Source organism: Lonchura striata, chromosome 2 (genome assembly GCF_046129695.1).
Source record: "Lonchura striata isolate bLonStr1 chromosome 2, bLonStr1.mat, whole genome shotgun sequence".
NCBI classification, from domain to species: Eukaryota; Metazoa; Chordata; class Aves; order Passeriformes; family Estrildidae; genus Lonchura; species Lonchura striata.
The window spans coordinates 50,543,623-50,570,580 of record NC_134604.1 but is presented as its reverse complement, the minus strand read 5'-3'; the positions used below and the strand labels follow the sequence as shown (position 1 = coordinate 50,570,580).

Below are 26,958 nucleotides of genomic sequence, written 5' to 3'. Positions count from 1 at the left end.
TTTTTTTTTTCTACTCATGATTGTGATAGTTCTCTGTGAACAGCTATTTACAAAGGCCAAGAAAACACCAAAGTGATAATATTCATGAAAGAGTTATGTTGAGAAAGGATCTGCTGTTTCAACCTTAAAGTAGACCACTGTGATGTCAGGATATAGGTTTTATTGCTTTCTTTGCAATTATAAATCTGTAATTTCTGTCTGAGAATCTATGTTTCATTTACCTATGATAATGACAACAACGTTAAATTATTTGATATTTTTGGATTAAAGTCTTGTCGATGTCACACATGTTCTAAAAAAAATGACCAAAGGGAAACATTTTCACTTGTTGTTGCTAATGTGACTTAAGACTTTTTCTAATTACAAAGCTGTATTACCTCAGTTGAAATTGTCTAGGGGTAGAATAAGCAGAGCAATTCTGTAACAGCACTGTCATCTACACAGTTAAGTGCAGGTGCTAAATATGTTCCATCCTTTCCTTCTTTTGAACATTCCTGGGGTATTATTTTCAAACTATTGACTGTTAATCTGTTACTTCTCCTTGCCAAAAGAAAAAACATCCAACCCACCAAAACACCAACAGCAAAAAAATACTGCCACCAAGAAACCAGAAGTGCACTGTGGTTTGCTATTGGGCTTTTTCCTGATAAGCCACCTAGTTTCCTATAAGGTGCAACATAGACTTAAATGGTTTCTTTTCTTAAAGTGGACTCAGAGGTCTAATATGGTGTGAACTCATACTAGAGCACTTTTCCTAAAAGAACCATCTCTTACCTTTGATTGTTGACTTCCTTTAAAGTCAAATTCTTTAAATTTCTTCTAAACGTAGTATAATATCTTTTTCCAGGACTCGGCTCTATCAATTGAAACTGGCTGAAAAATTCTAGAATTATTGGGAGCACAAGGGAAATTCATACAAAACCTTTTTTCTTAGTGAGAAAAAAAAATGCTCAGCATGTAATTGTGCTTTTCCTATTTTTGTAATGATAAAGTGAGAAGTGTAGAATAATGAAGAGAAACAAAATAGGTATGCAGTAAACAGAAAACGAGTATTCAAGGAAATTGTGTTATGGCAGTGCCGTTCCTTCAATTTTGCAGTGGACGCAAAAACTAGTTTCAGTTCCCATCTCTGTCCATCAGATAATAGGATATTTTAAATTATGTACTTTTTTCTTTCTTATTTGCATATACACAGATATATAGATGATGAATTTTAAAACATATAGTTTAAATGATTTATAATGTTAAGTCAGGGTAATGAATACAGAAATTGTTTAGAGCCTTAAGTTTGTTCTGTAAAGTTTTCAAAGTATTTTGTACTATTAGTATTTAAACATTTCTGGGTTGATGTACATAGCTCAGTTCGTAAAAATTTTTGATTTTTTAATGGATGATCTACTACAGGTAAAAATACCTTTAGGAGTATTTCTGTAGTTTCTGCTTGGAAATGCTTTTCTCAAATAAAAAACAAAATAGAATAAAGATTGCTGACATTTCTTAACAGCATTTGTCTCTGCCACATAGATTAAGAAAAGTATGCAAAAGATGTCTGCATGTTTGTGTTTACAGATTTATTGCTTTTTGTTCCAGTCAGCTGCAAGCTGACTATACAACTTAGAAACTTGTTTTAGTCTCTCCATAGTCTTTCTCATTTGAATATCTTTTATCCCTATTTTTTTTGTTCTTCATAATTGTGGTATATTTTTAGAATATATCAGACACTATCCAATGCTAGTCATCTGTCTTAAACTTTTTAGGTGATGGAGAGAGGGGATCAATTCTGTTCATCAAATGGATTTTTAAATAAGATGAAATTAAGATCCCTATGTCTTCTTATTAATTACACACAAGCCTAGAGGATTATCTTAGGTGAGAAGATAATTAGATAAATTTCCTGAATAAATAAATGTTAGAATACATTTAGAATCTCTGTGGAGCATGCAGGAATCTCATAATTAGTTTTTCATGTATTACATTATACTTTAATTGTTAACAGAAACACTAAAACTAATTTTTTTCCCCTTCTGTTAATGTATTTTTATAATCTGGATGTTGCTGACTGCAGTGACAGAATTCTAATATTAAAATTACAAACTCAATGTGTATATTTGCCGGAGTTACTACTAATATTTAAATAGGGGCATATTATCTCTTCAAGAATATTTATATCAAATGAAAATTTCAATTATGAATTTTAAAAAATTCATACTGAAGACTGCTGGCCAAAATATTCTTCAGCAATGCTGCTGTCACTCTGTGATAAAAACTTAGATTCTGAATCAGGATCTTAAAATTTTACATTCTTAGCTAAGATAGTGTTCTTGCAGGATAAATGTTTTGAGCCCTGTAACCAGTCACTTCATAACTGTAACTGTCTTTATATTGAAGAATTATCTGCATCAAGCCTCATAGGAATGCTAAGTTAGTCTGATGTCTGACCTTTCTGAGCTTCATTACATCTGGAACACAGGCTTTTAAGTTTGTTCTCTTACTGTGCAAGGAATGTTTAATGATTATATTTATAGCTCTAAAAATCTTTTATTTCAGTTGCTCTTGCCCCAGCTCATAAGAAATAATTCTCACAAAATTCTCATTTTCCTTTTTATTTCCTACTAACCAAAATGTTTTAATCTTAAAATATTATGATTAGGAGAGGCAAATTGTTCAAATGGTGCAATGGCTATTCTGAGTACCTAAGAAACTATTTATTTACTCTTTCAAGTCCTTAAGGTGTTTTTGCTAGCCTGGAAAGATTGAAATATATCATGTCCTTTGAGAACAAATTCAAAAGCACTTCCAAATTCCTTCAAAGAGGGATTCTGCATTATAAGGATGCTACTGCTTATATCTATTTCTTCAATTACTGGGTTGAAATTTCCACTGCAGTCCATTATTTTGCTGTGGTTGTTAGTGTTCCTCAGGTACATACCCATTTTTGGGACTCACTACACCCAGCTTCTCATTAATGGTGAGCAGTGCCAGGAGACCAAGTAGAGGTCCTTACAGGTACTAAATTTCACATTGGGTTCAAAACGAGACTGGAAAAGCTCAAGACAAATTTAAGAATCCCTTTACAGGTAGAAAGCACATCACCTTTCAGGAAATGCTTGAGTGAGAAGTAGTTGAACACTAGTGGCAGAGGATTAGGGAGAAATACAGAATATGAAGAAGTTTTTCTTGCGTTTCTAAAAACACATTTTTGGCCGCAGTTGGAGCCAGCTTTATCAGGCTACATATACCTTTTACCAGCCATCCTATGTAGAACAGGAGCTATGAAACACAGGGGAACTTCCCAGGCTTTTACTGCATGTGCTTTGGGTCTCTTTGAAAAGGGGACATTACACTGGATATAATGCCAAGATACAAATTAAAGCTTTTATCTGAAGAAATTGTTAATCTGGGTTCTTTTGTATTTCTTCAAAGATTATTACATACATCAGGTTATCTATGCAAATAAAGTGTTTCTGGAGTGTTTCTAACCATCTGGGCTTGAAGGACTAAATGTGTGTGTGAAGTCCCTACCATCATTAAGTAACCCAAAGCATTAACACTTCAATGGCACATGAGAAAAGAAGCTGTTTATAGGCAACTCCCAAATATATTTCTTAGAATACAGAAGAAAAGCAGGTCACAAATAACACCATGACCATAAATACAGCTAGGGAATGCTAATTGTATCTGTTTACCAAAACACTGTATTATAATGCTAATTCAAAGGCTAAATTCTTCATAGAAGGAATACTGTATTTTCTGTATGTCTCTATAAATTTTGATCTTCAAAATATGGCTATTTGTGTAATATTGTATTTAAGACTAATAAACCAAACATCATTTTAATAGTAATTTTCTTCTGTAATTACTTTCTCAGTCTGTGGTTACCCCCAGGAAAAGGATTCTGATTACCTTGTGGAAAAGGATGTTATCCTATACTCATTTCCAGATACCAAACTTTGGAAGAACACTGTTTAATAGGTGCTTGTGTTGCGTGAGAAGGAGGTTATAGCTTTGTGATGTTAAAACCTCGTCATACATTCTGATATGTTGGACATGAAGACTTAGCATTGATGAGTGAGACCTTTGAGCTAAGTGTTGGCTAGGGTTTGTCTTCTGCAGAATCACATTGGAATTGTTTAGAAAATGCAAGATATAACTCAAGAAAGCATTAGGCTGGTCCTCATTTCCATGGTGGTGACACCCGTTTCATGTGAATAACTCTTACAAATAGGAAAAATGGTTGTATGTGTTTCAGGAATAGAGCATGGGCAAATCATTTGTAAATTAACTAATAAAGAACTATAAGTAAATGAAGGACCATCGTAGTATGTTCATTCACAGGCACCCAGAATAGTGTGCATCAGTGAGCCAAGGTACTTTGATGCCATAAACCACAAGGAGGTGTTTGCCTTGGACATTAGTCCATCCAGCATTGGATATGCCTAATTAATCACATCAAGGGCTTCCCAAAAGAGAGTGATGTATGATATTTATCCGTAGCACTCACAGCTGGTAAGTCCACTGTTCACAGCTGATGGAACAACCATAAAAATCCTTGGCAGCTGTTTTGTCCCTTTCTCTTTTCATGAGATTGGCATGTCTGGTGATCAGTGCCTTGATGAAGAAAGAATGGAAAGACCAGGATTGGCTGATTTCCCTTTCATATGTTCTTGTTTCCAGATAAGATTGCCTCAAGAATGTATCCCAGACTTTGTCACAGTTGACTCAGAGAGTTGTTTACATTCAGGGAGACCAGTAAATTTTTTTTTTAATTGTATGTTGAAGTATTGCATCACATGTTGGATAGTGGGAAGGCCATGTCCTTCAGTTTACTCAGTGCAAAGCTATTTAGATAATTTTTACAGCTACTTGTGTTTCTAGTTGAATGATCTAAAGGCACAGTTGTGTCTACTTATATGACTGTATGGGTAACTGTGAGTGTGTTCTATGAAATCAGCAAAATGTATGTGCAATTAATGATCAAGGCATAGTTAGCCAGAGTTCAAGAGCTTCCTAAGGCAGTGTGAGATATCAGGCCATTTTTACCAAATATCATTTATCCATTGTGGCATTTAGCTGTGACATGATGTTTGAATCATGGGGATACCAAGAAGGTGGTACTACTTTGAGCAGTTTATTATATCAGTAATATAATATATGAGTAATATTTCACAGTAAAGGGAAGCTGGTTTAGATAAAAAAAAAACACCAAAAAGAAACCAACAAAACAAAAAGCGTGGAACCTTAGCAAGACCAAGAGGCTCTTCAGTAGGAGATGCGAACATGTGTTGGGGATGGGCCTCCAAGGGGAGCACAGTGTGAAAGCAGATACGTTGGTCTCCTCCAGAGGGTGGCTGCTGGTGATTACCAAGAGAATTTGTAATTCTGTGAGAGGAGTGGGGTGATAGACAGTAAGTAAACAGAACCTGGGCACTGAATAAACCCAACCAAAGTGGAATGGAGGGGTACATATGAAATATGAAATCAAGGGGCTTTGCAGCTAGCAGTAAAGGGCTCTTTTAGTTCTTACCACTGGGCAGACTCCATAAAAATCTTGTTCATGTGTCTATACTGCCAACCATTTCTTGTGAGCCCTTTTTAATAGTAGTTTTTTGTACTAACAGAGAAACAAATGTTGCCAAGTCAAGACCTTGCTGCACAGAGCACCCTGCTGACTCATCAAGCATGGATGTCCCTTTGAGGTACTCTAGTAGTGAAAAAAATTGCCATAGTTTATGCAGCTTCACACCCATGGAATAAACAAAATTGAGAAACTTTGTCTTAAGAGAAAGTCAGATTTTTCCATCAAGTGGCATTATAGTTGTAGGAATAGATGTAACTAGAAATAGGTTCCTTTGAGATGAAGCTTGGGCACTAAATAAAATGCTTATACCTGTCAGGCACTTAGCTTTATATGAAATGTTAGATTTCATAATAGACATGTAAAGTGTACATACTTGTACTTACAAGCCTATTTGTACATCTCTTGTAAAATTTAAATGTTGGATACATTGTCAAAATGCTGCAGCTCTTGGCTAACATTTTAATATAAATACTACTGCATGTGTATGTATATAATCTAGTGTAAGCTTTGATGTGGAACTTGTCATCTGGAATTGGTTTCATAGATATTTTAATTGTTTCATGGAAAGTGTTTCCATGGATAAACTATCAGTGCACTGATTCATCCCTTCTGAAATTTAGCTTAATGTTTGCTCTGAGTGTTCTAAGATCTTTAGCGTTTCCATTTTTGAAATATAATCTAGATCATGAGTTTCAAAATGCTTCAAAAAGCTAAATCTTCCCATTTTACCTTGGATACATTGCTGGGGTCACTAGAATTGGTTGTGTGTTCTAGAGAGTGGAATAATTTGTCCCACTCAACACTATGGGAAGAGGAAAAGGTTTTATTTGTGCAAAATGGTACTGTAAGTAGATGAAAATAATTAGAAACCATAGTCCTTCCCTTGTCTTTATAAGCTGCTTACTTCAGGTAATTACCTGACTCCTGAATCTCTGAGTACACTCTACACTGGTAGAGGGTTTTTCTGAACAGTAAAGGGCAACCAAAGTGTGATTAATGACAATCTTTGACCCTCTGAAATACCCAATATTAGGTGGAATGGAGCCTTTATTAATAACTCATTTTGAAGATTTTTAGACCTAAAACCAGGTGAGGAAATACTGTGTTTTTATTGTCTGTTGCATGATCCTCTAGAACTTTTTTTTTTTTTACGGATTGTTACTTTATAGAAGCTAGTGAGGCTGGGTTTTTTGATTTTAGTTTTGTCCTTTATGACACTGTTCCCAGTCAGAAGTTATGAAATCTGAGTCTAATTTTCTGTGTCAGAGTTCTTTTTTTCTGTTTTCAAAATATTCTATATGCATAGATAAATGGAGTATGTTTCAGGTTTATATTCTCTGCCAGATGACTTCTTCTTTTAAAAGAAAACCTTTTTAAAGTAGTGCATTTACTGAAGGTAGTTGTATTACTAAAATGTGCACATCTACAAAAGTAGTTGACATGCTCCAAGTTGGAAGAGTTACCTTATGCTACTTTGTTTACCTGCCAGGGCTGTCCCCGTACCCTGCATTTTCTTACCTCGTAAAATAATCAAATCTTCCTTCTGTCCTTTGTCTCAAATGGTTATCTATTTAGACTGAACAACTGTATTAAACAGTTTTAGTTTAACCATTAGGGTAAAAAAAAAAGGAATCTTTTTTTATTGCTAAATTGATATCTTTTGGCAGAATTACTAATTGTTTTTGAAGACAGTTTTACATTTATCTTTGTAAGTCTCTTTTGTTATGCCAGCTGTCTAAATCTTTTCATAAACTTCAGTTAAAAGAACATATTTTCCGTGATTATTTTAAAATATAATGTTTACTGGAAAGGAAGTCTAGTGAATTCCCACAGATGAAGTGTGAGTGTATTTCTCCCACTTGTAAATGAGTTCTTATTTCCTACAGTATGTATTCTGGTTCCACAATGAGTCATTTTCAAGATGTTTTAGTTTAGCTTCTAAAACATTGAAAAACTTGGCAGATACATATAAATGAATGTTACATCTAGTTTTAGAATCTGCTTCCAAAGAGTATTTTGCTAAAATGAAGACTGTGAGTAGACCTTTCAGAATGCAGAAGTGTCTGTTGTGATAAACCTGAAGTAATTTGCAGAGCTCTTTTGTTTTGGCTTGTTCGTGATTGGGGATGTTTTTACTCAACTTTAGCAGGTTTTGGTTTAACCATCCTGTAGAATAGGGAGAATCCTTTTGTGGAAAGCCTTAAATTTTACACACAGTGTGTTGCTAATTGGATATTTTAGCCAGGCAAGTAATACCTTTCTTCAGTATGTTAACTGAATTTTGCAAATTTTCATGCCATTTTATTTTAAAATTTTTCAATTTTATATTTTTTTCAAAATGAATGTAGTGCCACTTCTGCTTTTATGTGATTTAATGTGTTTAAGATTATATGTGCCGTGTTCTACTTAAATGTATTTCCTGACCTTGGCAGTTTAACTATTGGAAAAAAACTCAAGACTAAGTAGTTTGTACAATTAAAAGGGACTGAGGAGTTATGGAAGTTGAGTGTGAGTTGGAGACCAACCAAAATGGGGGAGACCAACCATGTTTAGATTCAAAAGGGAAAAAAAAAATTACCCCAAACAAACAAAATCCCCAATGCAAAATGACCAGTATTCTATTCCTGAGAAAGTTATGTCTATTGTTTAAAGAATATTTTATATTTTAACTTTGTTGTCCTGGCTTCCTGGCATCTGGAACATTTAATATTAGGGGACCTGAGATATTTTGCTCACATGTAAGACCTATGCTTAGATACACACACATTTCTGCAGTCTGGATTTGAATACCACCCTAAATATTTTTGAATTATTGGCAACATTAGTATTGTCAGTTATGGTACGGATAACTTGGCAACTCTCTGGTTATTCTGTTCCAACTTTAACCATATGTATGTTGTCCATGATGCAGCGCCATGTTATCAGTAAGGTCTTACTGTAGTTATCACCCTTAAAAATTTCCTTAGCTTTTTATTAGACTCAAAAGAAGATGCAGAAAACATATAAAACTTGGATCAGTAAGTCCTTCATTAAAAGATTTCCTGGAATCTGTTTTCCCTTAGTTATGTGGTATAAAATATAAAGGAAATCTCTTCCACAATCCTTCTCCACCTCTTCCCCAGAAATGGTCCTAAATAGGGTAAATTTTCGTCAAGGACAAAATCAGAAAAAGGAGGGGAAGAAGTTAGTTTAAGGGATTGAGAATCTTAATTGTTTTGTCAGACAAAAGCATTTTTCTCCTTGCATTATGTCGATGTTGTGAAACTTGCAGAGGATTGATGATAGACAAAAGAGTAAAGATGAGAGGTGGGGAAGGGAATAGTGTAAATAAAAGAAGACATAAAAAAATAGGAGTCATGAAAGCTTTATTGAGTGTGATTCATCTGAGTGTAAAATATATGGTGCAGTTTCCCAGTCTTTCTCTTTGGAAGGGTAGTCTAAGCCAGGCAAAGACAAAACAGTTGCATGAACGGATTGGGTAAGTGGAAGTCAGTGTGTTTGGAGTGATGGCAGACTCCATTTCTTTGTTTATGCCCATCCAGTTACCTTTGTACAGCGATTTGTAGGGATGGAAACTGTGAATCTAATTCATGGTAGCTTTGAATTTTGTTTAGTACAAGGTGAACATCTTCCAGTTCTAACACTGAAAATCTTTGAACATCATATTCAGAGATCTCAGTTTTGTTCATACCAATGTTTTGGAATTTTGTGATTTTTTGGAAGCATTTTTAAAATGTAATATACCATTAGACTTTGCATGAGTTCAAACATTAGTTTCTGAGCAAAGTAAGTAAAGTGCAGCATGGATTTTACTACAGTGTTTACTGTGGCTGTTATCAGTCTTGTCTAATTTTAAATGCCTCTGCTGGAATGGAATAATGTCTGTAAGGTACCTGTTTATTTCCATTGACATATAAAGGGAGTCTGCACAACAGGCTCAGGTGTAGGTAACAACATCATAAACAGCAGAAGTTACTCAACTCAAGTCCTATATGTCTTTTCTGAGTAAAAGGAGTTCAGCATAGACTCTTCAGAAATTCATGGCTTTTGGAGCTTTTATGTTTTACCATTAGTCTTATTCAGTCCTCCTCCAATGCAGAATTGTGAAGCCTTTAAGCATTTCTCAAAGGCTGGTCGAAAAATGGAATGTTTTCATTATGAAATGCTATGGGCCTTATATGCTGCTTTTTGAGCCTTTTAAAATGAACTCTGCTGTCTTCCATGATTAGAAGTATTTTGATTGACAGAAATTCAATCAGTGTAGGTGTAGATATGTAATTGTATGAAAGATTGGACCTGATTAATGAAACGAAGGTAATGAATGAAGGTGGGAAGATACCATATGCCTTCAAAATTTTCAGTCTTAGCCACCTTGCAGTAACTCAAAAAAAGTTCATTTGCCACACCCAAATGAAGAGGAAACTTGCGTTTGTTTTTTTTTAGAGAGAAGGGTAGAAAGGACAGAAAAGATCTGTGGTGGAGCAGAGATCCACCTGTTTCCCATGGAAGGGTGATTGCCGAAAGGAAGCTGTGACCCTGTGGGAAGCCCATGATGGAGCAGGTTTGCTGTCAGGACTTGTGACCTCACAGGAACCCACACTGGAGCAGTCTGTTCCTGAAGGACTGCACCCATGGGAGGGACCCATACTGGAGAAGTTTGTGGAGAGCTGTCTCCCATGGGAGGGACACCCATGCTGGAGCAGGGGAAGAGTGTGAAGAGTCCTCCTCTGAGGAGGAAGGATTGGCAGGAGTTTGGGATGAACTGACCACAGCCCCCATTCCCTGTCTCACTGCACCACTGGGAAGATGGGTGTAGGGAAAATTGGGAGTAAAGTTAAATTCAAGAAGAAGGGAGGGATGGGGTCAGTGTGGTTTATTTTAGGATTTGGTTCTGTTTCTCATTACCCTTTTCTAATTTGATTGGTAGTAAATTAATCTTTCCCCAAGTCAAGTCTGTTTTGCCTGTGATGGTAACTGGGGACTCATATCTGCCTGTCCTCATCTTGACCCATGAGTCTTTCATTATATTTCTTCTTCAGATGCAGAGAAATAAGAGTGGCTTTGGAGGGCACCTGGGTTCCAGCCAGGGGCAATCCACCACACTGTACTCAAAATGTAATGTATGGTTGGTAAGTACAGGTTTTGCATATGTTAATGACTTTCCAACAGGTTATCAATGATATCTGGGGGTAGATTTTCACTGACTAGATTCCAGTGAAGTCTTACCAGTACCTCCTGTTCTCAAGCACCACCTAACCTCAGAGGCACTTAAAATCATTCCAAGTTGGAGCACATTTAGGTAGAGGTCCTTGTGCATGCTCGGAAGACTCCTGGTTTGGAAAGCTAAGTGGTTATTTTGATACGGGTAGGAGGTGCTTGAACTCTGTTCAAGTCTCTGAAGTGCCTGTTTTTATTAGAACATGGCTAACTCATTCAAAATAATTGAGTTCACTCCAGTGTTAGAAGAAGAGGTAATGTCTAAGCTTTGTCTCTTCTGTAACATGATTCAAGCATTCCCCCAGAAAGTTTAAGACCCTTGTCCTTTCCTCTCAGTCTCCCTAATTATTTAAACAGGTTTAGGTACTACCTAGAAGTTATGTCAATTAGTCCAGAACTATTGGCAACAAGTTTTGATATACATGATGCATGAGTTTAGCAAAATGCCACAAGAGGAAAAATGAACAAATTTTGGGTTTTTTGGTGAAAGTCAAGCAAACAAATTCTCCTAATATTATATAAATGCAATTAAAATATAACTTTCAGAATCTTTTGGCTATTTCATTGTCTTTTTTGTACTTATTTTTCCATTATTAAATTAAGAAAAGACCAAAAACTCTACAAATGTGGATATTGGCAATATAGTAGTTACCTATAAGGTTTATAAACAACATTTTTAGAATAAACCTTTTGTATCATTGATTATTTTATCATGTCATGTCATCTTTTCAGAAATTAAACTCTGAACTGTACTATTCCTAGTGGCAGACATTCTAGTTGTTATGTTTAGATGGAGTTTTAATTTCCGTTTCAAGATTATTTTCTCCTGGTTTATATCACAGTGTTCCGATGATAGCATTAGTCAATTTTATCTATTGTTTTGTCCTCTTAAAATCTTAGTCAGACTTTGTTTTTCTAGATTGTAGCTTATTTGATTTCTCATGGGATAGATTCCTTGTTCTCTTGGACATCTGAGTACCATTTCTCTTAATCCTGACCTCACTTTAACACTGATAACTGGAATTCTGAATAATGTGTCAGATAATTTCCTGCTCTATCTCATGTAATACCATAATTTCCACTAGATGTACCTGAGTGATTCCTGGAACTTTGTGTCTTTTGCATAGCTGGGTCATGTTAGCCAGTTTAGTTATCCTAGGCTCATGTAACAAATCTAGATCCTTCTCCTCAGTCTGCTCTGTCTTGTGGGATTCTGGATGAACAGTTAAGTTCCCTAGCCCTGCTCTAAGTCTTCCATCCATGTATACATTATTTCTAGTGTTGTGATTATTATTACATTATTACTGTTCTGTGAGAATTACACTCTCTGTAATTTCAGAGTAGCACATCACTAGAAGATGTGCAGTCATTTTTGCTACGAATACTCAATGTGAGATACAACGCACCTAAATGAACCTGTGCTGAATGCACTTACAAAGGAGCTGCAAATGTCTGAATTATTATCATTCCTCAAATACATTTTTAGTCTACATTTCAGATCTTCAGCTATTCCATGTTGTGTCAATAGGGTAAAAAAGAAAAGGAAGTAGGTTTCAAAAGCTGTAATTTTAGCTTTGGTGTATGATGCTAATCCATTTGAACTGGCATTACTGAGTTGTGAGGGGAAAATAACATTTGTGAAAAGTGCAAATACTGGCAGTTGTTTCTTTTTTCTTACCATTTAACAGTTTAACCATACAAACCTGTCACAGCAATATTTTTTTTGCCTGTATTAGTTATGAAAAATCATAAAACAAATTACACTGATTTTTCTGTAATTTTTTTACTTGCCTTGTTTTAACTTTTCTGTACACTTCATTTAGCAGATACCAGATTAAAATGTTACAGAAATGTTAGGTGATATTCTTTTTTTTTTTTTTTTTTTTTTTTTTTTTTTGTCTTTTAGAAATACATAGATTTTAGGCACATTTGTTTTGCTGATTACTAGGCATATGGATTATCTTCTTGTGTCCTGTTAAACAGAAAATATTTGATCTATTGATCTATAAGAATAAAGTTTTTAGTACACTTTGGGTTTAAGGAAGAGAATAATATAAAGGAAGAGAATAGTATAAATTATGTTACAGTTCAAATAATGTCCCTAGCTTTCACTTTTCTGCTGCACTTTGAGATTTTATTTATGTGTTATAGCTCTTGTGTGAAGTGAATAGAGATGCCTAAGCATTGCTTAAGTACTGAAATTCTCTCATCATATTAGTACTAGTTATCTTTCCATGTTTGCAATTCAAGCAGCTTTTATGCTTATTTGTATTGGCCTTCCTACCCCAATTACCGGCCTACAAAATCAATCCTTGTATATTCAAATTGATGCCAAGATGCTAGCAGCTATAATGCATGATTCATAATGCAAACTCTCAGAGCATTTACTCATGTACGAGTACATTCCTACAAAAGGACAGTTAGATAACCTTACATATGTAAATGTGTGATCACTGAAAAGAGACCCTTTGTTGATCTTGCATGTGTGCACATTTCATATCAATTCAGTGATCTTAAACGTGGTTAGAAAGTAGCAATTTTCTGTTACTCCCATTTTAATGCTAAAATAGGAAATGAACCATTTAAAACCAAAAAAATCTTCTAAACTGAATTTGCTTGAAAAATAGAATTATATTTTCCAAAATTAAAAATAAGTTTGTATATCAGTTTGTGGAGGGAATATAATTAAGGAGAATCTCCTAAAATAAGGAAATAGAAATATTACTGAAATGTGATTCTTCCAAATTAAAGAAAAATAGTTTTGCCAATACAACACTGATGCTTATAAGACCTAATTTTCTAGGTCTTCAGAAAAATGTAAGTTCTGTCCCTACCAACTGAATTATGCTCAAGACCTCTTCTTTTTGCCATTTTTACAATTTTTGTTCAAATTACAATTTCAGAAATTGCATTCTAATAATAATACCTTGATAACTAATAATACTTACAGAAATAATAATATTTGAAATAAACCTTGAAAAATAGATACTTTCAAACACATTCTCTTTGGCACACATAAAAAATTTTGCTATTGAAACTCCATAGCAAAACTCTCAAACACAAAGACTGAAAGAAACATAATAAATAGTACTGTAGAAAGGTGTTTTTCTCTTCTTGAATCACTTCAATTTCAAATGGTGTCTTGTTTTTTTCTTTAATTTTATTTTGCTGTTTAGTATTGTTTTGAACAGTCCCAGTCTGTGCATTTTTTTGAAGCTGCATAAACTAGTTTGAAGTCAGTGAGAAATGCAAAGCGAGAACTGTAAATGCCACTAAGCAGGAGAAATAGAAATTCATAGGAGAATAATACCAAAGCACTAAGTATTGCTGCTTTTGTTATTGCAATTTAAAGTATAAAATCTGACCAAAGTATTTGCAGTAGTAATAAACTATGCTTTCTTAAATATAAAAAAATAAGTGAATATGCAAGTTATAATTCTCCTTCTAGTATATATTTTAATTACTTTTCTATCCACAAAGTTTATGGTCCTATTTTATGTCTTATTAAGAGTACAAGTATTTGGGTCTGGTGTTTGTTTTATTAATTGTATTGCATGCTGTATTTGATCATGATCTGAGAGATGCATTGAATTACTTTAAACACATGCTTTAGATTCCTACAGATCCATAGTACAGTTGTTGAACATACCCTACATTTCTAAAGAAACAAAAAAAGACTGCTCACATTCATACAAGAGCTTGCTTCCACGCCAAGAATGACAGATGCTGTTACAGCTGAGAAATGTAGTGTTTTAGGAAAACACTCAAAGAGTAGTTTCTTAGGCCAAAATAAAAATAAATTAATTTAGGAACTCCTTAAACTGGATTAAAAGGTACTTGCAGCATAGATGTATGTTGTGTAAAGTGTCAAGTATTATGTTCTAATTCACTAGATCTGCAATATCTGAATGAACAAAGTAGTTTTGTTATCTGCCTTTAATAATTTCACATGTGCCTAATTATTGTGTTTCTCATTTTAAGTAAATATATTTGCAGGATTTTTTAAATTGTTTATGTTGTAGAGTGTGTGTAAATTATAGCATACCAAGGAATGGTGAAGAAGGGAGTTGTCCGTGCATAATCCAAACTTTTGTAGCCTGTATTTGACTTCACTGTGCCAAAGTGACATATTTGTCCTATTTTAATGTTCACACGATCAGCCAGAGTCTTTAAATTCATTCCATGTGGTACAGAGAATAATTCACATGAGAGATTGGTTGTCATGTTCAGCAAAAATATAAGATAATAGAGTAAATGGAAATTTAGAAAATAACAGAAAAGTATCAATAAAACAGAAGTACCAAATTATATAGGGTTCTACATAATGATGCTACAATTCTAGAAACACAAGAGTGGTAATGACACAGATACAACAGTGTAGCATTTAATGGACTAAAAGTCCTGACACACACTATTGCACTTGTATGGTGACAGTTTTGCTTCCTACAATGCTAAAAATGCATATGACTTTACCTAAATAAGAAAAATATTTGTTCTGAATTTTTTAAAACCCCTAAGGTGGCATAGAAGTAATAACTCCTGAATTCTGTCAAAGTCATTAACTTCACAAACCTATAAGTAATTCTTTACAGTATGGCAAGGAGACTCAGAAAAGGTGCTTCTTGTCACTGACCAAAAAAAAAAGGAAAAAAAAGCTATAATAGGTAGGAAGCATATCTGCAGTTGTAAAAAGTTCTATTCCTTCATTAGTTTATAATAATGTGTCTCGTGGTAAGTGGCAAATGACCAATACTTATTTGCTTTCAGAAAGAGATTATATTTTATATAAACAGGCAAGTTCTGTTGAGTTGTGTTAACATTCTGTGGCTAGGGAGCAAAGATTCATAAAGAATATTTTCTTCTATTTTTAAGAAGCAGTTTTAAAATGGGATAGCATGCTAAATATTCTGGGTCTTCCCAGTGTTGGTGTTACAGACATAGTTGAATACTTTTTTATTATTCTGAAAGGGAGAATATCCCTTGAAAGTTCAAAGAAAATTGTTTAAACGGTTTAAGCCACAGGCCACATCAGAATAATCCCTGGTTAGAATTTGACATGTATCTAAAATACTGTTTCTCTCAAATCAGATACTCTTTACTCTTACCAATATAATAGAATTCAAACAAGAATTCAGAAAAGTCATTTACATTTTGTTGGTCAAACAAGCTAATCTTTGTGGTTACTTTTGGCTATATCTAACATATGTATACAGGTTATTGTATTTTTGCATTAGTCTGATCTAGTTTTATATTAGTCTACATATACAGCATTAACTTGATCACAAAGCTAAGTGAAGACTAATTTACTGTTCTCGTTACCTTACATATTGAGTGCCGTCTCAGAAAATGCCCTTCATTGTTGAAAGCCCAGACATCTGTTAGAAAATTTTTTGTGGCCAATTTGGTTTGAAATCTTAGCACTATTCATCTAGAAGTAAAATTTTTTAGTATCCCTTTGGTATTTGTCTCCACATCTGAACATTCATACATCCAAATCTAATGACAATTTCCCATATTTATCAATATTCCTGCATGTCACCTACAATCCACAGTCCTACATTTTCATACTTAGTGTTTTTCAACATGAAGGAGAGAATAGAGCACAAGATCCAGAACTATACTGTGATTTCTGCTTTATCTTCACCTCTTCAGGATGTCACCTCCTCTGGTAGCTTTCTCACTGATGGTAATTCTCAAATTTGACACTAATGTTTTTTGTTTACTCTGCTTTAAAGAGGAATATTTCATGCAAGGTCCAAAACATCAACAAGAAAAGCTAGTATTAAAAATTCCAGAAAGAGTCTGTGAACTGCTTGACATAAACAGGAAGCTTGGGTGGAGGTCCTATTTTGAGTAAAAGTATTTTTGATCTTAACTTCCTAAAAATTTTATTCCCATGACAGAGATCTTTTACCTCATTTAATGACTTAATTCCAGTAATCTGCTGATGTTAGGCTTAAGCTTCACTCTGGAGGACAGTTCACACTTCTATATCCCTGGAATTTAAGAAGAAGGAAACGTATTCTGTCTTCTGCCTGTGAGTTCAGAATCATTATATTAATAATGATAAGGTGACACTATTCTCATATCATTTGCTAAAAATAGGCAAAGTGAGATCTCCTCACTTAGGAATAATTGATCAAATTCATCATGTGATAGGAGTGTTGAGTAAATCAGTACCTACCATCCATAGGATGGCTTGTTCCCAGCTGAAAAATAACTGAAGTGAAAAACGATGATTTAGGACCTATTTTAAATGAACATGGAGATAACACAAGATTAGACATCAACAGGAAGTAAGTATAATTCTTTCTCTTCAAATTCTAACAAATCGAGCTTAATTTGAGAAGGTTGTTTTAACTCTCTGGCTGGGAAAGCTGCAGAATATTTTTCCTATGTTACTTTTGCCAACCAGAATCATCTGTACAGTAAATCGCCAGTATCCTGTAACAATGGGGATTCAGCAAATGGAAATATAACAAATAAAGTTCTTAGTAGTGTTCTCCCTGTCAGGAGTACTGCTGGATTATCAGTTTTCCTACTCAGCATAGTCACTGGATATCTGACAAGAGGAAGTGTTTTTCAATGTGTATGTGTCTCAGCCAGTCAGATTCTTGACTTACTTTATGCTTAGGTCACTGACATTTTTGAGGTAATGTGGCTACTGCTTCATTACATATTGCAGTTTGAAGTGGTTGGCCTTTTAACTCTGTCAGGCAGCAATAATTTTTTTTTTTCCATGTATTCTTCTGCAGGGAAGTTCTGCACGTGCTTTCATTTGATATTAATAGACTTCAAACGTTTAAATACATTTTAGCATGTGGCAGAGTGATCCTGGGCAACCTCAATGCCTCAAAAGCTTTTTCACTGGATGAAAAGCTCTAATACTTGTAATCATAATGTAGTAGAGCCTGTGTTACTGTGATGGTTCCCAGCACAAGTTCACCCCTGAGATTTTAAGTGAAAATCACAAGTTTTAACTCCTGAAACAGGAGTTGCTTTCAGGATGGTAATACTGCAGTTTTTATTGAAGATTCCTAACCCATACTCATGGTGTTTTTGTGGAGAATACATATGGAGTAACTAACACTCTGGATGTCCTGAAGCAATTTACCTGTAACTGTTCTTTAAAGTATGATTTCTGTATGCACATTTGCAGTGTACACTGTTTATTACTTGCCTTTGAATGTCTGTTTATGATTACCAGGAATTCTGAGATTGGAAAGAAGTGAAAATATGGGCCAAATTCCAGCTCACTTATATAACAGTAGTCAAAGTATTAGACTGTGTATCCCATCAGTATTGCTAAGGCAAGCATGCTTTAGTGTCATGTACATATAAACACTGCATCTCCAAGAACAGCTGACTGTGTGCAGATTTTCTTCTTTTCTGATAGATTGACTCAATTTTGAATTAAGGCAGATGAAGGTATTACCCTATTAAGGAGTTTCAGATTAAGCCTGAAGTCTGGTTCTAACCTGGTTCAGACTTTAACAGCAGAATAATGGAATGCTAAGAATGGAGCTCAGAGTGGAATAGAGTTTAACTTACTTTGGAAAAATATTAAACACCTTCACCTACTGAAATCTTCTTGTAATAAACAAAGTAAAAGCATTGCAGATCACACAAAATAAGGTTAGCTGAAGTGCAGTGGTAACTAGACTGTTTTTTAGTCATGACCTAAATATTCATACAGAACTGGTAAATAGCATGGCCAGACTGAAGTTCAACAGTTCATTCATCCAATTTTAAAAGGAAATGAACTTATTCTATTAGTATTTAGGTCCCCATTCAGTCAAAATCTTGTAACCATAAGAATACAAAAGGTTTTAATGTACTGTTCAGTGAAGAAGTTCCTTTATCAAAGGAGTTAACGTTAACAATATGAGATGTCAGGGGAAATTTACCATTTGCTCTTCAAGGAGTACAAGAATTGCATGTGCAGTTGCTTCCCTAGTTACATGGTAGATGAGCCATATTCTAGGGTTCCTAGAAAGAATGGATAATGACAGAGATGAAATCTTAAAAGCACTGGACACACAGAGTAGTAGGAGTTTTCTTTTTCTTCCACAATAAAAAGATGCTGACTTTGATATGCAACTCAGCTGGGACAGGAAATACTTGGAGATCAGGAGTGTCTTTTTTCACAAGTCCCATTAGGGGAAAAGACCCAAAAGAACAAACATTTGTTTTCAAATCCTCTACAAGAAGGAGGAAAACTATACTTCTTAGGTGTGGTTATTGCAAAGATTGTGATAGTTTAGCTAAAGAAGGAATTGTTGAAATTGTGAGAGAGAACAGAGCAAATGGGTGGAAAATAGAAAAGAGGACAAAGATATGTAGGAAGAGAGAAGAGAACTGGACATAATTAGAGGAAACAGAGAAACAGAATATTTGACTAGTCTGAGAATGATACACAGTAAAATAAATTCATTTCAGTGTTTTTTTCTTTTGTGTCTCAGGAGAAAAGGGATGGTTCTCTCACATCTAAGACTCTTCTTAGAATGTATGCATGAAACTTGTATTGCAAGGCCTGTTAGTATCCAATATTTCATGAATCCTGACTTCCTTGTCTTCTTTTCAGACTTGGATCTTGTTTTCTTTATTTTCAACTGCTTTTCACAATACTGGTCTTCTCAAATTAATTACTTAAGTTACAAAGGCAAAGTTGAATCTTTCTATAAAAATTTTGTTAAACTTGTCAGATGACTGATAAAATACAGAAAACAATGTAGTGAAAGCAAATATGCTCAAGACTGGAGACAGCTTGGAGTTAACTGATTATTTTTCACAATAGTTACTGCATTTTTAAAGTATTTTCATTTCTCACATGCCTCAGCAGGTAATATAGGATAATTTGATAACTGAAGAATTTATTGGGATAGGCTGCTTTATAGAAAGCTTAGATTCACTTGACCTTTTTCATGTTTGCAGATGAAGAGAAATGAGATTCTTTAATTGGTGTCATAAGCAGTTTGTTGTTGTATCTGTTCAGGATTCATTTACCACTCCAAGCTTTTATAAGCATGGGTAAGGTGACTGTAGCTCATTCCTTTTGTTTTGGGCTGTAAAAGTGTCTTCCATATTCTCTCGTGCTATTGATACCATTATATGTGTGCTTACTGTTCCTACAAAGACTCTTTGATTTGAAAGGCTTGTGCAGTTCAGGAAAATAATTTTTAGAACCAGTATATGTTTTATTTCTGAATAATGACACGCAGAAGTATCTGCACTTTAGGACTTGTAATAAACCAGCCAGTATACAACTGGCTGGTTTATTATTTGATAGTTTTCTCTAGAGCTGAAATGCAGTTGATGAACTTTTTCTGTTTTTAAGTCATGCTTATGAAGAGAGGTCTTCACACTGTCCTCTTTGTTTTCCTGTTAATGGTAATGTGGTTCCAATTACTGTGACTGCTTGGGAAAGGACATTTTACATATCTTAGATCTGAAAGAAGACAGATCCAGTTGTGCTCCCCTACCCAATGCTTGTCTGTCAGTCATTTTAGTATCCTTTGACGCCCATCTCTGCTGTTGCCATTACCGTGTCTTTCCATCCTTTGCTCTTCTAACAAAAGCTCCCCTGAGCTGCCCAGTTGCACTGAAGCATTCCTGATGGCCTGCAGGCAGCTTAATGGAAGTTCCTTTAAATTCTGAAAAACAGATGGAAAGCCATGTACTCTTCTAGTATCATACTTAGTTTAAAACAACTGCTGGAAGTACATTTATAGCAGTCTTTGGTATGTGAATTTTAATATATTAATAGTTTTTATGTAGCATTCATTTGCTAATAAGGAAATGCAGATTATCTTGTGTGGGATCATCCTTCTTGTCTTTGAAGGGAACAAATGTTTTTTGTAAACAGCAAGCTCAGTATTAGCCAACAGTATACCCTTAGAAAATCTAGGGCTGTATTATCAGCAGAATAACCAAGACATCAAGAAAAGTCCAGTTTCAGGATATCCAATGCAAGCAACATAGTGATAAACTGGAGTGAATGTAGAGGAGAGCACCAGAATGGTCAGGGCTGGAGCTCTTGCCCCAGGAAGAGGGGCTGGGGGGCTGTGTTCAGCCAGGTCTGTGGGCTTCCTGACAGCAGTATCCCCAGTGCCTCTGGACAGGTTACTGGGAAGATGGAACCAGGCCCTTCACAGCAGGGCGTGGAAGAGGGATGAGAGAGTGTCAATTGAAACAGTAGATTCTGACTTGGTCTAATGAAAATCTTTTTCACTACAAGCATTACTGTAAGCAGTCTCCATCCTTGAGTTTTCAAGACCCGAGTGGCTAAAGCTTTGAAAAACCTGGTTTGATTTCATAAATGACGTGGCTCTGAACAGGATGTTGGATTAGATATCCCCTGAAATCCCATTCAAGCTCAATTATTTAATAATTGGTTTGTATTTGTATTAATGAGATCTTATTTTTAAAGCATAATTTCACTGAAGAATAAGTGGAATATTATGCAGCACTATGGTGACTTCTCATAAGTGATTGCAAACACCAAGACTATCCATTACATTAATTATTAGGGGAAAAGGTAGTTTGCTGTCCCTCATTGCTTACTGTAGCACTTTTAGGAACATGTCCTTGAAAGGTAACAAGGTATGCCTGTACCTTGAACTCTGCTTATCAGGAAATCAAACCTGTTATGTGTGATATAAAGGACATACCAATCCTTTGCTAAATTATGGCAGTTTGAACTCTAACCTTCTGGCCTATTCTGCTAGGCTCTCAGTGGGGAAAATGGAGGGGGAGTAAGCAGTGTCTCTGGTGGCATAGCTTTGTCTGATGGTCCCTCAGTTAGCTCTACCTCAAAAGATTTGTTCTTACCTTCTCATTTCTCTCTCTGTCCAGGAAGCTGCAGTGATAATACTTCATTTTCTTATTTTTTCCTTGCTGATCATCCATTTTTTTATCACTGTGTAAAACAGAATTTTAGTTCTTATATTATTGATTTTATAAAGTTACATTTACCTAATTATGAACTTAAAGGTTTGTGTGTTTATTTCTGTCTGTTTTAAGTAGATATATGACATTCCAAACATTTTTATTCTTCTTGTAGTTGCTAGTTATAATGTCCTTTAGATTTTGTTTTGTAAAAGGACAGAGACATTTGTCATTTATGTAACTTCTGTTCTGTCAGTCATTTCACATTGACTTTTTCCTTCTTTGCATTATTGGAATTAAAAATCATACAGTAATTATCTTTCATAAGTATATATATAAATCTAAAAGTATCTTAATGAATTTTCTATTTAATCAGAGAAACAGGAGCATATACATCCAGAAATAATGAATGCTATTTAGGCTAGCAAGTAATAATCACTACATGTGATGGAATCACAAGAAATACCGGAAAGTATTTATACTGATTTAACTGTATATTTTATTAAATATAACCTCTCTGGCTAGTGGGAGGGGAGAGTTTAAAGAGACAAATTTTTGTATGTCTACTCCAAGAGAGAAAAACAACTCAGACAACAGACTCAGTCTTTTTGTAACTCCAATCTCTTAATTTTGTTGAGTACTGAAAAACAACGTTTGTTATGTTTGTAGTGCAATAATGATAATATAATGAACAATTTCTGTTGCTTCCAATATCTGATCTGTCCAAGTCTGTTTTATCTGCTACAATAGCAATTTATTACAATTATTTTCCAGAAACACAAGTACTATAGTAGTGAAGTAGTAGAATCTCTGGAAAAGCTAACACTTCGTTTAAGGAGGTAAATTGTGGAATCATTATCAAAATTGTACAGTATCTTTAAAAAATTATTATGAACAACAGGAAAAAAAATTACCAGGTCAGGCAATTCCAAATCGTATGTTACAAACTTGGAAGCACATAAGTGTAGAGAAATATTAAAAGTTGATGCTTTCATTTCTTAATGCTGAATATCAAGTAACTTGCTGGCCTTTTCTTCATTCAGATCTGTTTTATAGTTCTCATAGTTACAATTTAAAGTAATTATTTCCTTATTTATCAATATACATTACTGGGGGATAAGTCTCTATACTGTTCCTTGACTTTTTGTTGATTTAGTACAAAATTCAGCTTTGTTGCATGGCATTTTTTTGCCAGGAATTAAGTAAACCAAGATATGAAAATGAAAATACTGGTTTAATAAAGTTAATGGTTTGGGATGCCATGAGAAATCAAATAGAGAAAAGTATACACAGAAAATATGACTAAAGATTTAATGAGATTTTAATAAATGTACTTTGAATTCTTTGCTGTTGGATTAAAATTTGTACCATAGACAGAAACATATTGCATTGCAGGGATCCTTTTCAATCTGTCACTTCAAAGTCATGTTTTTTTTAAATGAAGTATTTATTTGTTTGAGCAAAGATATTGATTAGGCAATGAGAAATTTAATCATGCTTGTTCTGCTGCTCATCCAGATGTATCGTCCACCTCAGTTCAACATGTTTCTTATACTTCCAAGATCTGTGACTTTGGCCATTTTATGTGCTAGTGCACACAGATGCAAAAGACAAGTTTGTGCAGTGTATTGTGGCTGCGCCAGAAACAATAGAACTCATCAACTTCTGACTTTGGCTTGAGGTGCTGATGTCTGCACCCTTTAGCTTCTCTGTGTTTCAGTTTTGGATTGTTGTCCTGAACTTAGGAGACTGTTATGAAACTATTTCCTCTGGTATCTCTTTACTAGGCTTCAGAGAAGTCATTTCATAGCCTTCCTGGTTCAAAAAGATGAATCTTTAATTCTTCTTTGGTCTTCATCTTTGGGCTATTTTGAAGCTTCATTCAAGGGATCTTGTGAGGTGGTAATTCCCATTTCTGGATTCCCAAACTGGATATCTCTGTACCTCCATCTCCTGAAATACCTGATCTGGTAGGTATTCTCCAACTAGCCAGGTGTTTCCTGCTTCTATATTTTTTAGCACCAGAAACATAAATAAAAACACAAGGTTACGCATCTTGACTAATTTATACAGGCAAAGAGAAAAGCAACTACCATTAGATTCCTAAAAATTACTGAGGTGACTCTGTTCTCCTATTTATGTATCTAAAAAACAGGTTTTGAAGAGGAAACAGTGAAATTATATCACATCCTTTATTATATGCTCACTCATTTCTTCAGACCCTTTCTTTTGGTTAAGGAGGCTGTCACATCCTTAATTAATGTCTGTATACTGGTAAAGTACAGTTAGGTTATTTGAACATCTTTTGCATTTATTTAAGTGAAACAAATAACAAAAGAGCCAATAAATAAGCTGATTACTTAAACCAAGAAATAACAGTCTAGATAAGTGAGCAAACTAAGTGTGCATTGGCAGCACTGTGCTATTGCAGAGTAGCAATTGCACCCTGCTTTATTTTTTGTAAGAAAGGCATGACAGCAGCTGCTCTTCTGTTTTTTACAGTTGCCCAAAACAAAGAATGCACTTTCAGTAAGCAAAAGGCTATATTTGATGCACATCAGAGCTCCAGGATTGAGAGAAAACCCCCTAGTGAAGTTTGATTAGGAAATTCTCATGACTGAAGTATGACTCCCAAGAACAGGCTTGGCAGAAGCGGTCTCTACCCAGTGGTCTTGAAGTTGTGTCTTGGTGTAGGAGAGAATCTTAGGTTTAACAGAATTAGAGTCAAATAAAAGAAAGCACAGTTTCATAGTCCAGAGACAGACAAACAAAGATGGATTTCTGTCCCTGTCAGCATGATTCAGCAGACAAACTTAAGGCTTTCATATTGTTCATTCTTGTAGTCGAGTATACACTGGGCATTACTCTAGTTAGGGTAGAAAGGATACATGGGTCCTACATTCTGAAGAACTCTTATTTATTGCATGAGGGATTTTGAGTTTAGGTGTCCCAAAGCTACAAGGAGGGAAAACCAATTAATTGTTTATCCTGCTGAGTGTGGATGTTTGGAACTAGCACTTCCTATAAACTGCAAAACAGTATGGGGAAGTTTTTTTTTCTTTTTGACAGAATGAGGATCAGAGGCTGATAGAAAGTAAATGCTTAGGATGCTACAAAACACAAAAATCTGCTTTGAAGCAAGCAGCTTTAAACAAAGCTTCTAAGCTTTCTTGCTCAGATTTTACTGAACCACGTGTAAAAGTACGGTATGTTTAATTACTTGATACGAAGCAAATGTAACATCTGGTAAGAACTTGAATGTCAAATCAAGTTTACCCTTTAGTGTCTAAGCTATATGTTTCTGGATTTTTTTTTATTACAACCTGAACCAGGAGTATTGTGCTGAAAAAAAATCTCAGCATGTTGTTTGGGAAAAACAAATTTTAAGTGAATATTTTTTCAACAAACAGATTTTTCATTGCTTAAACAGTTTGTAAATGGCATGCTTCATCTTGTGTTCATCTAATCATTATACTCAGAGCTTTTGTTGTTGCTCAAAGTATTAAAATTTGGTGTTACAAAGTGCATTGTTATTTTAGACCAGATTAGAAATAGTTTAATGTATTTTATAGACATGAATGAAGTAATAAATACTACAAAAAACTGAAAATGCCTATAAAGTTGATATAAAAACTTCACAAAATATGTATTTTTAAATGAATGACAGATTTCTTACCCATTTTCTAGTAAATATTGAAACAGACTTTCATTTTGTGAAATCAGCCAGATATATGACTAATCAGACTTAATTGGAGTGCTGCAAAAGCTGAACAATGAAAGCATTTGAAAACTAAAGATCTGAGTTTAGTTATTTAGTGAGTAGCATGTGAACACAAATCATGGGAAATTTTTGATTGCTCAGAAATAAGGCAACCAGTTTTTAGTACCAAGGATCAAAAAGAGAGCCAGTGGAAACAAGATTGTTTGAGTGCCCATGTTTGAACTGGAGTCTGGCAGTTTGCTGCATGTATGGACAGGATTTGTGCAGTCTGTGACAGACTGAATTTAATTGAGGTCTATCTAGATCACTGTTACTCCTTCTGTGACTCCAGTAGGCACAAAGGACAGTAAGGAAGATTCATTTGTGTACTTTTACGCTTAGGTTGGGGCTCTTTGGAAGTGAGGAGGCCTTAACAGGCAGACTCAGGTGCAGAAGGTGTGAAAGTTAAACTGGGATTTGAACCTCAGATGGCAAGAGGTATGGATAGGAAGGATTTGAGAAAGGATGCCAAACTACAAGGGTGATAGAGGAGTAGAGAGGAATCCAGAATGCATAGAGTGGGGCTATAAGATAGGAATGGAGGCTGAATAGGCTATGAACATAGATAAGAAGAAAAACAGATGTCCTTCAAGTAAGGAATGAAAACAGAATTGGAATTCAAGAGATGTCTGGGCTGGTACTGGGATGGAGAGGGAGAAGGTCAGGAACATTAGGGGACATGTTGGGGCTAGAAGTGGGAGGTTTGCAAGAGGACAGGTTAGGGAGGAAATGTCTTTAGATTTCTTTGCAAATTTGGCACTGAACCAAAGCACAGACATTTTTACAAATACAAGAGTATATTCTAATTGCTTTAAAGATCTTAGATCTGGAACTGAGCCAACTGTGGATTTAGGGTGATTTCACAACTTTTTTTCGATTTTCAAATTCGAAAATTATTTCTAAAATATATCCCACAAAGCTTTAGGTTGGTATAATCTTGTTTACAAAATTATGAAATATAAAATTAGATTTTCATTTTGTATAATTTTGGTAGGACTTTCTTTATAAGATGCATTGTTTTTATTTACTTTCATGGTATTCTTTATTATTAACAAGTTTAATACTAGGATTTTCCACTTTTTGAAAGGGTAATTTTACAATTTTTTTGTTTCTAATGTACTTCATTGTTCAATTACCTTTTTAAGAAGTACTACTGTACATCTCAGGTTTTGTAGATGGACAGTTGCTAGTTCCTCCATTCAAAAAACTTGGTTGCCATATTTTCTTCAGTATTCAGACTACATGATTTTACCATTAGATCTTTCTGTTTGCTCTCTGGTATGCATATTTGGACATGTTATTATATCATTATCCACTACTTGAAAAACAAGCTCCTGTGATTAAAAAATCTTTCAAACCTTACAAAAGAAAGTTCAAGTCCCTCTCTGAGTATTCCCTCTTCTCCTTTATTCTAGAAATATTTTTTTGATAACCAAACTTCAGGCATCATTGACTGGTCAACCTAATGGCAGAGAGACATTAAAGGAATTGAGACCTCATTCTAGATTATTCTTAT

General features: G+C 34.7%; 1 protein-coding gene across 5 annotated transcripts in view; it reads left to right on the top strand.

Annotated features, from left to right (window-relative positions):
- The window catches only part of PIBF1 (progesterone immunomodulatory binding factor 1), a 105,262-nt gene that overhangs the window by 31,477 nt on the left and 46,827 nt on the right, over positions 1 to 26,958 (top strand). For 4 of the 5 annotated variants that reach the window (XM_021548014.2, XM_021548013.3, XM_021548012.3 and 1 more), the window contains one exon: positions 23,470 to 23,652. The exons of the other annotated variant lie outside the window; for it this stretch is intronic. In XM_021548014.2, coding sequence (XP_021403689.2) covers positions 23,470 to 23,652 — 183 coding nt within the window. The remainder of the gene's footprint in view (positions 1 to 23,469; positions 23,653 to 26,958) is intronic. 5 annotated transcript variants of the gene reach the window in all.